The sequence below is a fragment of the Tachypleus tridentatus genome, chromosome 13 (assembly GCF_004210375.1).
Source record: "Tachypleus tridentatus isolate NWPU-2018 chromosome 13, ASM421037v1, whole genome shotgun sequence".
NCBI classification, from domain to species: Eukaryota; Metazoa; Arthropoda; class Merostomata; order Xiphosura; family Limulidae; genus Tachypleus; species Tachypleus tridentatus.
This window is the reverse complement of record NC_134837.1, coordinates 217,770,717-217,785,362: the sequence shown is the minus strand read 5'-3', so window position 1 is coordinate 217,785,362 and position 14,646 is coordinate 217,770,717. Positions and strand designations below refer to the sequence as shown.

General features: G+C 33.0%; 1 protein-coding gene across 3 annotated transcripts in view; it reads right to left on the bottom strand.

Moving 5' to 3' along the window:
• Positions 1–13,452, bottom strand: part of LOC143238363 (carboxypeptidase B-like) — a 47,663-nt gene extending 34,211 nt beyond the window's left edge. The window contains exons 1-6 of one of the 3 annotated variants that reach the window (XM_076478512.1): positions 13,163–13,452; positions 7,976–8,057; positions 6,579–6,715; positions 5,144–5,237; positions 4,630–4,731; positions 1,840–1,944 (exon numbers count right to left, since the gene is read on the bottom strand). In XM_076478512.1, coding sequence (XP_076334627.1) covers positions 1,840–1,944; positions 4,630–4,731; positions 5,144–5,237; positions 6,579–6,715; positions 7,976–8,057; positions 13,163–13,278 — 636 coding nt within the window. In that variant the 5' untranslated portion in view covers positions 13,279–13,452. Of the gene's footprint in view, positions 1–1,839; positions 1,945–4,629; positions 4,732–5,143; positions 5,238–6,578; positions 6,716–7,975; positions 8,058–8,735; positions 8,858–13,162 lie in introns of those variants that run through there. The other 2 variants (XM_076478511.1, XM_076478513.1) reach the window with 2 other exon arrangements.
• Between the last annotated feature and the right edge of the window lie 1,194 nt (positions 13,453–14,646).

The following is a 14,646-nucleotide window of genomic DNA, read 5'->3' as shown; positions in this document are numbered from 1 at the left end:
GGCACTTGGATTTATAGATCCCAGCTACTCCGTGGCCTTGATCACGGGACGTTTGAAAAATAGTTCGTTAACTTGCTTCTTTCTGTACTTCAGTCAAGCTAGTCCTTAAGTCAGGTCATCGAATAACGGCAAGAACAACGTTACGCCACTGGCCTAGACTGCTTTCTCTCCGCTACCTTGATCCGACCGAGTTCTTACGTTCGCTCTTTTCTGAAACAACTTCACTACTTCAATCTATAGTATCAATCGAGTAAATCAAAAACAAGCCAGACCGAAAATTAAATCCAAATTCCTAGTGTTCACATCAAAATTCTATCGCGAGCGGGGCGAAGGGGGGATATCAACATCCCTGAACACCCCAGTTGGGAAATTTATCTTCCTGTACATCTAAATAACTTCCACAGGATTTTTTTACCCGTGATTGGCATAGCACTGTGAAGCTTTGTGCTTAAACCAAATAAACCAAACGAGACTCCCTTTTTATACTCGTAAGAAACTTAAGTAAAAAATAAAAGATGACACACACTAAAACAGACAATTTATTGGAACTTGTAGTAATTATTAAGTATTACTCAGACAATTTATATGGCAGTGTAATAATTTTAGAACCAGTATGCCAATAACTCAATTAAAGGATTAAATTCAGTGGTGTAACTACAAAAGATGCCTCCTACCCGCATGAAAATGTCATTATGCTCTCCACGTTTATTTCACTGTAATTGTAGTTATGATTTTGGCTAATTTGGGCACAGTGGGGTTATATTTACACCACTAGTTAACGCTTTCGTATATCTTAGTAGGGCAGTTTTTAATTACTCAAATCACCACAACAGAAGGTCAAGTTATTGGCTAAATTTTAGATTCCTAACTTCAAAGCGAGTATAACTTCGCAGTACATCAAACCAAGCGAAGCTTATGGAATAATTACTTTGTCAAATTTGAAGGCACGTAGTACGATTCGATTAGGAACACTGGGTGATTTTCAGCGCGGAATTTACGTCAAGCATATGTTTTTAGGGCCACAAAGGCAAACTTTTTTGAATGAGTAAACTAGTTACGTATTTGTTTTACACTCACAAACACACATTCTCCAGATCCGTAACGGCATATTATTTCAGAGGTATCCAAGAAACTGCAAGAGAACATCTTAAGCTATTTCCAATAACGTTTCAAGTGGACAATAATCTCCTCAGCCTTGTGCCCGTTATTATCAGTTAATAGCAAACCTACATAAGTCTCATTTCTTACCTGTAGTAAACTTATTAGCCTGCATTAAATATAAAATATGATAACAAGTATTGTTTTTTACACGAAATAACAGCAATAGGCTTTCCTTTTTGCTGCATATTGGTACAAATGGATAAAATACATTGCCTATACCAAAGATTATGCCTCTAGTGTTTTTAAACTAATTGCTACGGCTTACAATGTTTCAAAAACATAATAAAAATTTACAACAGTACTTGAAGCTAACTAGCGTTTGTGAGTTCCATAAGTGAACTAACTCTGTTATTTCTTTTAAGTTACATTCAACAGCAATGTTGTTTACAATGTTAAATATATCTAATTTTATTATTTATTATTTATAACGACAGTTATAAACGAAAATGCAAGAACAGTATATTCAGTTACCTCTACTCGTTACCATGTTGATGTTGATTGTTATTGTAGGAGTGAGTAGGTAACTTGCTCTGGTCAGAATTTAATATAAAAACAAACAGATACTTATTTTAAATCAAAAATAAAATGAACAATCAACATTATTTAGGTAACCATTACGAATGTATTAAAATATTTCTACCCAATCAAATATTCCTAACATTCTATCTTCTTTCTTACCTTGGTTGCAACGTAAAGAGCAGTTGCAGAAGTGATCCATTCCCTTCCATGGGTACCGCCATCTATCCAAATAATCGGCTTCTTTGTGTCTTTACCGCTTCGGATCTGGCGAGGAAAAAAATGATACGAATACGATAACAAATCTTAATTACGACTGTTAGGCGAGATATTTTGTTATTTACTTTTACGCATCTCAATAAATAAACAAACAAGGTAACTAAACAATAGAGAATTTAAAACATTAAGGAAACAAGGATGAAGATTGTGTAGATATTATTTACTCAAACTAGAAACCCCTATTTTGGCTTCATGCTGTTTTTAAACTCCCAGTTTTTATTTATCTTGCTTTTTGCCCTTTTTTAACGCTCAACTATGGATAAAGGATTACTTAATATGGTTGCTAGCTTTATACATTACAATAATAATAAACATAACTTGTAACTAGGTGATACGATTCGAGATGATTTACTGTAGTTATTGACTATTTGATCACATTAGTTAGGAATGTAATATGTTAAGTTACAGCTGGGGATTGTCAAGAAGACTTGTTTAAGAATATACTGAGCATTTATAGTATCTGCATAACTAAATATTCTCTATATAATACATACTAGTAGGCAAATATGTGTCTAGGTTAAGACACAACCCCTATTAAGCACATAATTTTATCAGTAGAAAATAAACCTATTCAAGTAAAACACATACGTCTAAAATACTCCTTTAAATAAACCTTTATGTATTTTAAAGTATTTATTATACGAATGTGTGAAACAAATTTAATATTATGTGTATTGATCTTTTTTTACTTCTTCACTTCATACATAGTATAGGGAGGGGCTGGCTCCCTGAAAACAACAGTTGTGTAGTGTACAAAGCATTGAGTATCTACACGTTACAGTCGTCTAATGTTCATCTATTATTGGCTGGTAATTCCTGTTTCAACCTATACGTAAACTTTTTAAAGGAACACCAGTAAGAAAACTAATTTCAACGAGTCGTGATGTAAACATCGTTTACACGAGAATTATGATGTTTTTAGCTTATATATAAGAGAAATGAACCAACTTTTCAATGTCCCTACGACCTTTGCAGAACACTATTTTGTATTCTACAAGAGTTCGTTTCGAGCGGATTTTCTTCCCTTATAAGTCTAACATAGATGTTCTTTGTGCATTTTTATATGTGCAAAGCTTTAACAGACAATAATAAAGACTTTAATGTGTTGTTTGAACTGAATATTTACTGTTTAAAATGTTTTCTTTTTCCCAAACGTTCTATTAGGGTTTTGTGCAATCCACTGCAATTCCTATTATGAACCACTATCGTAATTCGTTTTATTCCGAAGTACTTACTTAAATTATTCGAATAAAGAAATAGTAATAATCTTAAAGTAATGAAGATCATAATTTTTCTAATAATATTACTTACACTCGGGTGTAACCTTACACTAAAAATAAAACATTTGTATTGTGCAAAACTCGTTCTTAATGACGTAATAATCCCGTGAAAGCGATGATACCAAAATGCTGTCTCGAAATATGCTAGCTGATTTATAGCAACAGACTCTCATTCGATAAGAATCGAATTTTAATTATTGTTGTTGTTTAATAGTAAGCACAAAGATACACAAAGGGCTGTTTGTACTCTATCCACCACTGGAATTAAAATCCAGTTTCTATCGGTAAATGTCCACAGACACTCCACTGCGCCATTGGGGAACGACAACAAACATTTGACACGTGCGTATACCATTACAAAATTTAATTCTTGAACGTTTCGGAATGTACATATTTCATCTTCAGTTTGTTTGTTTGTTTGTTTTTTGGAATTTCGCACAAAGCTACTCGAGGGCTATCTGTGCTAGCCGTCCCTAATTTAGCAGTGTAAGACTAGAGGGAAGGCAGCTAGTCATCACCACCCACCGCCAACTCTTGGGCTACTCTTTTACCAACGAATAGTGGGATTGACCGTAACATTATAACGCCCCCACGGCTGAAAAGACGAGCATGTTTGATGTGACGGGGATTTGAGCCCCCAACCCTCAGATTATAAGTCGAGTGCCTTAACCACCTAGCCATGCCGGGCCGTGAAGAGAGCAAATGTCACAATTATCACATTAGGAGAAATTCTAATTTTTTAAATATTGCCTTATAAAAGTGAGGACTTAAAACTTATAAACCATTAAAATATGGAATATTAGCTACATTTTTATGTTATATGTATTGGTATACCGTAAAAAGAAAATAGGTTAATTAAATTTTGGATATAACTCAATAAAACCTCTTGAAATGTGCACAAAAAGATGCCCTTTGAAAATTTGTTTTTAGTTTAAACAAATATGTACGCAGTGGGCTATCTGTGTTGTGTCAACTACGAGCACGAACACGCGGTTTCTAGTGATGTAGGTTTGTAGACATGCTGCTGTGCGGCTGGGTGAGTGAGTGAAAGGATAATAATAATAATCGTCTATACTCTAGAGGAAAATAAATAGTATTAGACTGAATACTTTGGATGTTTACAAGTTCAATTCCCAAGGAATATAAACATTTGATTGTACGTATACGACAATTAAAACTTTCATTATTTTCGCTTACTGTCAGTTTAATATCACAGTTAGGATCATTATAGGGTAATAACATACTTTCTAATAATTTAATTAACTTTTGTTATTTGATTTTATGTTTCAAATATAAATTATTCATAATGCTCCTATAATAAAAAGAAAATACATTTTCAATTACGTATATTTTGTATACTTTACAATATTAAACAGATTTTATTACTATTCACCTTTAAGACGAGCAGATCTTGACCCTCGAATGATTTTCCAATAGAAAAAGTCGAAGCAAGTTTGGGATATTTTGACTCCAGTGATTTCATGTATTTGTGGATCTGTTTTGACGTAAAGTGGTCAGATATGAGTTAAAAACAGTTTTAGAAAGATAACCTGAAAGAAGTACTTCGTTATTTCGATAAAAATACTGTTTGTTAAACTTTAATTCTTTTTTTTTAAACAAGTGCAAAACATTCTTACTGCCAATATAAATTACCTAGAAAAAACACTGTGGTTTCTGCTTAGTTGTCGAAATATTAATTTGCATTGTTACCTATATTGTTGAATTTCGAAGCATGAAATGCAAAACAAATTTTAAAAAATACATTTTTTTACTTTCCATTGTGAACGCCATGATATAAAACGTAACTAACGTATTAATAAATATGTAAGACTAGGCCGAAATTTCAACATACTTTTAGCATTGACAGAACAAAACACGTAATACGTGATACTTGATTATTGTACTACCTCATCCAGGCGATGATAGGAAGAGAAGAAAGTTGGAGGTGATCGTCCAACAAGCTCGTCATTCTCATCAAAACCTTGTTCTATTTCAATAGCTCTATCAATAAAAAAAAAAGGTAAAAGTGTTTTATCCAGCTCATTATAAGTGCTGGCCTATACGACAACACTGCCATCTAACGTAAACAGATAGAAACTCATACAAGGCACCAGCACTTTAAGATCAAGCTGTAGTTTACAACAATGATATCAGTACCACTTCTAAAGTAATATTTCTGTTTTTCACAGACTGTTTCTCATGGCATATGTAGTGCATTATTGACAATTCAGTAAGTTAGAAATTGGAATCACATACTTATAAAAAATTCTATTGTATTGAGCATTTTCTAAAACTTTACTGAGTTACTCTCTTGAATATAAGTTATTTTCGTTCTGAACTCAAGTACAAGCTGTTAGGGTACAACGTTAACTTTTTTTTTTTCTGGAACACTTAAATATATGATATAATCTTCATAAGTACTGTGCTGACGAGTTATTTCAAATTCTATCATATCAGCTTATGAACAGTTTATTTATTTTCTATAAAACATAAAAAAATGTAAAAAAAGCATTTTTTGAATGCTCTAAATAACTTTTAATATATCCTAACTTTGATTTTATGTTTGTTCTCCTTATGGTATTATCTATGGCTACGGAGAAGACATTAAATACTTACATTTGAAAGTTCATTTCAAATTTCGTTCAGGCATTCTTAGAGCAAACGTAAAAAAAATACTTTTCAAAAAAAGAAGTGAATAAATGTACAAAACAAAAACAAGAAATTCAAACTTTTTGCTATGATATTTACAGACATTCCTAGAATTTGTAACTCAGCTAGTATATAGATATTATAATAAAAGAAAACGCTTTGTAAGTCTGATGACCTGTTGAGGAGATATTTAAAATATCATTTTGGTTAATAATCCCAGCCATTTCTACACATGCAGAGCTACCGCTTGCCAACTAATAAACTTTTGAAAAAAATGAAACACATTTTTATAAGCTTGGTTTGAATTTCACACTAAGCTAGACGAGGGCTATCTGCGCTAGCCGTCCTAATTTAGCAGTGTAAGACTAGGAGGAAAGCAGCTAGTCATCACCACTCACCGCCAACTCTCGTACCAACGAATAGTGGGGTTGACCATAACATTATAACGCCCCCACGGCTGAAATGTTGGGCATGTTTGGTTTGACAGGGATTCGAACTCGCGACCCTCAGATTATGAGTCGAACGTCTTAACCCACTTGGCCATGCCGGACCCCTTCGCAACGCAAGGAAAAAATTAATTCATTGATCTTACAACTTACAATTTTTTAAAATTCTTTATGGGCCTTCACAGCGCGTGAGAAGGATTAATATACGTTACCTTAACTTTGAACATGTTTATAAACTAATACATACTTTGCTACATTTTCAATCATGACTTCTTTCTGTATGCTATTGTTTGACAACAGTTCTTCCACCATGAGGCGGCGCTCCGTCGACAACATGATGTCCACAGACCGGTTGATATACGATGGACTAACCCAGAAGTCAACCTTCAGTTTCATGATATAAATAGCAAATATACTCATCTAAAATTTGTAATTTCAATAGTACTTCGAATATTTTATTTATTCTAATATATTTTAAAAATAATATAATTGTTTTTCCATACCATTAACATGTACAACAAACTAAGCTATCCATGCGTAAAATAAATTTAACCATCTGTTACAAATTGTTTTGAGAAATTTTGTGCACTTACTAAAGAGTGTTCTCATTCAGTCCCACGGTTTTAGTTTGGCAGTCATTTTAGGTTAACATCTTTGATGACGTGAATGCAAAAGTCCGTAATTAATTACGTGGAGTAATGCTAAACGAATGTCACCTTTTACGCCGTTCGTAGTACGAATGTATTTGTATCACACGAACGGTTCGTGTACTATGGCTCAAAGCAGTGAAATAGGGCAGTCAAAAATCCCATTTATAATATTAAGTTTTAAGCCTATTTTTGCAAGAGTACATATCATGCCAAAATCAATAAAACGAAATTATGAACATTATGAAATGGAGATGGCTTAGAGTTGTGCAATAAGCACCATTTTGTCTGTTGTAGAAGAGTCATAACTTTGTGTCAGATTTTATACTGTGTCCAGAACTCCAAGTTGTATTTATTAACACTCAACTGGCTTATTCTCGAATTCCATTTTACCTATGTCACTTTTTTTATATAATAATCAAAAAATGTTACCTCAATTCGTTTGCATAGATCTGTCAAAAGCCTGTGTTAGAAGATCAAAGCATTGCTTCCAAATTTGTGTCTCCCGGTGTGTGAGCGGCGGTTTAACAGACTTATTAGGCTAATATTCTGGGTTCAATTCCTCGAGGTGGACAGAACACTTGTTTGGTTGTCTGAAAGCTGAGCCACATTAGGCTATCTGCTGTGTCCACCATAAGGAATCGAATCTCGCAGTCTTGCGTTGTAACACCGTCTGTCCCAACTGAACATAATGCGTATAACCTATTGAATATCCTTGCGCTAAAACAAACTTTTTACTATTTTGAATGATCATAAAAAACGCTGGAGGACCCGCTTCAGAGTTTTTATGCGATGCAACAACTGTAAGCCATTATTTTATTTTAGGAAAATCTATTACCCCGTGACTGGTAAATGATGGAGTATGCATGCGTCTTACGTTTTTGTTAATACAAACCGATTATTTTGTTTTAATCTGATAACCCATGAATAAAAATTCGATAAAACGACATTAAGCTGAGATTATTTTGCAATGTTAGAATCCGGAAAAAATACTTACGTCGGGATCATACGTCTCAGCCAAATTATGCAACAGGTCCACATGCTGTTTGTTAGTTGGGTATACTCTCAGTACCTTGAAACTGTAAATAAACTCTAAATATTACTTTTAATTCCCAAATGCAAATCAAATCAATAGAAAATATCAAATTCATAAATAAACACAAAATATTTGATCGTTCTCACTAGGAGTTTCTTCTTGGATAGAAGTAAATAAATTGTCTCTAACAAATTGCATGATATTAAAAAGATTAAAGTGCACACACAAGGACTTACCTGGAGTAAGACTATTATGACTTAATAGTTAAAACGTAAAGACTTAGAAATAATCATCTATCTGTGCAAAGTTTAATGTAGAATAAGAACATTGACTTAGCAATAAGCTTATAACGCTAATATAGAATATTCTAGGATAAAAAATGAATCAGAGGATCTATTTGGTTTTGATTAACTGTCAAAAATAAAGCTGCATGAAGAAAAACCACCCCTTGTGTGACAGCGGTGACTTTACTAATTTATAACACTAACATCCAGGGTTCGATTCCCTGGGATGGATACAGTATATAACCCAGCGTGGCTTGGCTCTAAAACAAACAAACACCAAACCTAAATGACGCCTTCCACAGGGTAAGAAATAAATAATTTCAGAGTGATATTTACACAGACAATTTCTTAAGTTAAAAAATTTAAAAGTTATCATTTAAGTATTTTTTAAAAATATATTTAGGGTTTATTGTAAGGGTCATTAATGGGAACGTTACCTAAGAAACTCACGAGTGCTCGGCTCCGGCCATAACCAGTATACGTACAACCGGTTGTAACGACGCAAGACCACACCCAATAACAAACTTCTACCTCGCTTCGCTTACCCAAATCTTTTTCGCCAGCGCTTCAGAGTTCTTTTTTTTTTTTCTTCGTTTAGTTATTTTTGATACATTTTTTTCTCGAACCCCAAAACACAAGTACTAATTCTGAATATTTTATGTGTGTTTTTGAATTTTACGCAAATCTACATCAGCACTATCTACGCTAGCCGTCCCTAATTTAGTAGTGTGAGACTAGAGGGAAGGCAGTTAATCATCATTACCCACCGCCAATTCTTGACTTACTCTTTTAGTAACGAATAATGGGATTGACCGTAAAATTATAATGCCTCCACGGCTGAAAGGGCGAACATGTTTGGTGTGACGGGAATTTGAAACCTCTGATTGCGAGTCGAGCACCTTAACTATTTGACAATGCAGGGCCTGAATATTTAATATAAAAGCGCCATCACTATGGTCAATAGAGCTGTTCACGGTGGCTATTTGAAGTTTAGAAAAAACTAGACCAACAAAAGAATGTTTTGTGTATCTCTTAATGAAAGCCAAATAAACCACTCATGTTTATTACGACGCATTTAGAAAACACATTGTATCAAGTAAAGAGTTTTGAATGTAATTCAACTTTATGATAACTATTTATTTGTAGTAATAATAAAAGAAGAAACTGAAGTGAAGTGTTATTGAAATACAACAATCTGTGGTTCCGGCTGTACAATATCTTCAGGTTTTATCGGTCTTATTACCGTACTGTAGGTATAGGAAACAAACAGAAGACTGACCTAACCAGCATTATACGTTAATTTCGTAGAGTGTCTTTATGTAGAACGTTTTTCCGAATGGTTATTATGGTGGTAACTGTGTTCTTAAGCATCGTTACCTCAGTTATGAACTTTATTGTAAAAGTTGTATCGGTAACGTGAGGGACAATGACCTAGGTCTGGGTTGTCCAACTGGTGGCCCGCGGGGTACCGGCACACCATCCACCAGGCACAAAATATGGAAAATAAATAACTAATGAAGCTAAACATAGAACTTATTTCTATTACATTTGATTTTGGGGATTAGTTGCTTAATATGAGTTACCTATAACTGTATTACTCTGGCGTTTAATACTAATAACTTTGCACATAGCCGTAATACAGTTTTTGTTGTTCTCTTTTTTTGTTTTGTTCGGCTCTTAAAACCGTTCTCAAATAGTATGTGATCCGTCACTTGTAACCTGCCTTTATTATTCAAATAAAAATATTGAAAAATTAAACTAAAATATAACAAATACCCTTCTTTCAGTTATACGATATTCAATTTTTAAGTGTTTTTTGTTTCTGAAACAAAATAAAACTAGAGAAATGTAGTCCCTTAAAACGATGCATCTTTTATCACCCAAAATGATGCAAATTTATCAAAGATGGCCACAATGAACTTAAATGCACTTGCTCGTTACTCACACTATGCGAAACATAAAACTATATTTGTAAACAGTAGTTGTTTGCTTTTATCTTGAAAAATATTCAGACCGAAATGAGTTAACATGCAATGACCATTTGTCTACATTTTAAGGATTAATTAACTATCGAATGAGCAAAATCAAAAATCAAACGTTTAACCTTGAAGTGTAGGGAATAACTAGCTCTTATAACCTCGTTGACTTTGGCAAAACAACCTTAGGCTGAAGCAATTCTACATGGTGAGGAAGGTTACAAGTGTAAAACATTACAAAAGCAAGTGGAAACGTAAAAACTAATAGTATGGTAAGCCTACTTTTTTAGTGCTGAGTCAATTATTTGTGACTTATCCACAATGTATTTTAACACATCATACTTATTACGTATCACTTCATTTTTATACTAAGCACAAGTACTGAGCATCAAAATAGTCTTTATTCATGACTGTGTGTGTTTTCTTATAGTAAAGCCACATCGGGCTATCTGCTGAGTCCACAGAGGGGAATCGAACCCTTGATTTTAGCCTTGTAAATACGTAGACTTAATGTTGTACTAATTGGGAACTATTGATGACTAAAAGAATGAATTATACTCATGGTGAAACAATAAATACTGTTTAAAACCATATTTTTAATGTTATAATTTAATGTTAACTAAAGAGAGCTGCAATTTTAATGATCAAATCAAAAGGTTTAATAAAATAGACCCAAAACACCAATTAGATATATCTAAGGACTTGACGTACGGTTTTCTAGCTTACTTAAACGTAGCTTATAAATACAATATTCTGTGAAGTCACTGGAATGTCATTACGGTAGTTTGAATGAGTTAGAAGATAGTCAAGAAGATAGTAGGTAGGCTTATATCAATGTAAATATCGAACTAGTCAGTGAGTTAGCTATCGAGGTTACTTTGTACAATTAAGTTGAGTTGTTACAAGATAGTTAACCTCATTTGTAATATAGGCCTACAACAATTATGGCTGTGTATAAATGTTCAAGTTTCTGGACATTTTAAAGCTGGAAATAAAGTAATTTACTATTTTACGCGGACTGGGTATTGAATTATTTTCACCGGATAATTCAAAATAAGCTATTAGCTAGAGAACAAACATTACGACAATATATTAAAAATATATATGAAATTCACAGTACATTCTGTCTAATTATAACTGCTTTTTGTTTGAAGATATGTATGATTGTTTTGTTCCTATTATTACATATCTACGATTTTAGTCAAATCAATCTGATCTTAACTACAAGCATTTGATGTTAGGCCGAGGCACTAGAATTCCACAGTTTATACTTTGCAAATTAGGGGTACAAATAAAAAGACTAGATAACGCAGACTTATTATGGATGTTAACATTTACAGTTAATTTCACGAGCTTCACTTATTAGGAAAATTGAATATTACCATAGATTATTTACTATATGTTTTGTTTTGTTTTTAAATACGAACAAACCTAATTCAAGTGATGCACTATTTGACATTAGATTTATTTGTTTCTATTTTGTTCAACCTAGCACTAGGGTATCTGCGCTAGTTAACCACAGTTTTAATGCGATAGACTAAAAGGAAGACAGCTACTCCAAAACATCAAAAATCATTTTTAGGGATACCCTTGTCAGACTAAATAGTGGGACTTTACTGACAGTCTTGTAACGCACGTACAGCGTTAAAGTGTGGGATGCGTTTTTTGGTTGCTTTTTTTTTTTTTCCTTTGACGGTAATAAGACACGAGCCACGGAACCTAAATTCCACATTAGGATACACTTGTGACTGGGTCGCGCACGCTCAGCTATACACTAAACTAATATTTCCTGTTGATGTGCAAGTACATCCGGTTAGATGGATAGGTAAATAGTCAACTAACTTTTTTTTCACAATTTTTACCATAAATTGTTTAAAACGCTAATTTCTTTGCAACAAATATCAGAAATAATTGGGTAAACATAAATACCGATTGATACCTATCCCCGAACACACACACACACACAACTTTATATTTGTTTTTGTGGTTATTGTTCACTGTTGTACGTAAATTTCCTAGATACCACATTACAATCTAACTAGTTAAGCAACACTTATCCTAATACTGATCGATCTGATTATTATGGATGAAAAAGAAAAGTTTTTTTTTTCTCAAAAAACAACAACCAATAAACAAAACATATCACTTAATTCCAAGAAATATACATATAGTCCCCCGCTGGTTCAGCGTTACGTCTAAGGATTTACAACGCTAAAATAAAGGGTTCGATTCCCCTCGGTGGACTTAGCAGATAACCCCATGTGGCTTTGCTATAAGTAAACCACACAAACATACATATATTTCGTTATTTCCAACGTTTCACCTGAAAGGCTTAATATCACTTTACCAACGTAAACAAGCTTCATCTAGGTTATGGAACATAGCTTAGGTTAAAGCGGGTTTTAGAAACAGCTTTAAGTTGTAGGCGAAACGTCAGAAATACTATACTTCGAAAATGTGTTTTTGTGAATTACAGTTTTTTTTTTCTTAAAATTTCTTCTTTTCCAGTACACCCTCCATTCGTTGAAATAACATTGAATCTAATAAATTTATTAATATAATGTATTTTACTTTGATATTTTTAACTGATACTTGAAACCGTCGGTACTTAGTGAAACTTCATAATCATAAAATTGAAGAAAAACTAAATACAGTTATACGTTTCACAGATACTTCATTTATTAACAACCATATTATTTCCCTTTAATTTAATATTATTTATTGTCCCAGTGCACACAGCCTAAGCATATCTATCATCAATCGGATGGTCTCACTAATTAGAAAAAGTATGTGCTATTTGAGTTTTTAAGCAACCGACTGGTACAGTGAACTCGTAATATTAATTTCAATGTTGTTTGTATTTTATATTTTGATATATTTGGACTTACTTGTTATAATCTTTCTTCTTGTTTTCTTCTGAACCTCCAGCACTGCTCGTCAGCCAAATGGTACACAGCGCCGCGAAGGCTAGTTCTAGAGACAGTTGTTTCAACTTTCCAGTCATGTTACCAGTGTGGTTCTAAAATTCGCTCGTCTAAACGTGACTGTATATTTGTTGTTCGTTTGGTTTACGTTAACTTATTTATGTACATCTTACAAGGTGACGCATTCGGACCTATTAGTTCCATAATTGTATAATCAATAATGGCTTGACTATTATAGTAGAAAAAAAGTCAATGAATATTAAATCAAGATTGTCCTTAGAAGGCTTAAAAGGTATGATTTTGATGCAATAATCCAATGAAGCTATTTCTTTATAAAGTTTTTTTTCTTCTGTTTATAGTATTGATGGTGTTATATTTAGGTCAACTCTCTCTTCACTTTTAGGTATATAATAGGATCACCTAATTAATCATGTGCTTTAACTTATCTTTAATACCTCGTAGATGAAGTTGAGCGAAAGATCATGTTTGTTAATTTTTATTATAGCACTAAATATCTTATTAGATGATGCGGTTGCTATAAGCTTAATATTTAAGAAACTTTCATATTTCGGAGCTCTAATTAAGAAATTTCTCTGGTAATTATTACAAGGGAGAGGTTAAGTAATGTTCAAACTGCTTTATACATACGCGACCAAAAAGCGTTATATTATTTCCATTGCCAGACGTTTGTGATATAGAAATGTTACAAAAACACCAGAATAAAAACATTGCATTCATGGTACTTACAGTTTAAAACTCGTTTGTTTTTAGAGAACTGAACTCACACGTAGACCATTCTTGTAAACAAACAATTAAACATTCCTACTTATGTGAGGCTACAATTAATCACTTTATAATAAGACGAGAAATTCAAAATCTATCTTTGAAAGAAATGTTAAACCCCAATCTTACGTAACAATTTTGAAAATTGTGTTTGTTGAAATACCGTGTGAATTTGAAGTAGAAATAAAGCAGTATGAGTTAAAAATGTTACTTGTATTATGTTAAAGATGTTCATTCCTGTTTGTTACGTAATTGTTTCGTTGTATTTTTAGTCACACTGATTTAACATTCGGGTAATAACCAGAAATAACAGGAGAAACTACCAGGAAATGGAAATGACTTTGAATTATGTGACTCTGACTGAGTTTGAAGAAAGAAAAAGACTGGAAATCATATATGAAAAAGTGTGAGATATATTCTTTATTTATTTCACAAAATAATCAAATTTGATATATCGTCTCTTGCTGTTCAACAGTTTTAAATTAAGGATGATTATGTCTGAATCTGAATTAATTATTTAAAGTCACGTGTTGCTGAAGTATCATTCAAGCCGAAAACACCAAATCCATTCTATCTCTTTCTTTTTTAGGAAGCAGTGGTACCTTGAGAAAACATGAAAAAACAACTCTTTCGTGAGCTGTAAGGCAATGTTTTTATCTAGTAAT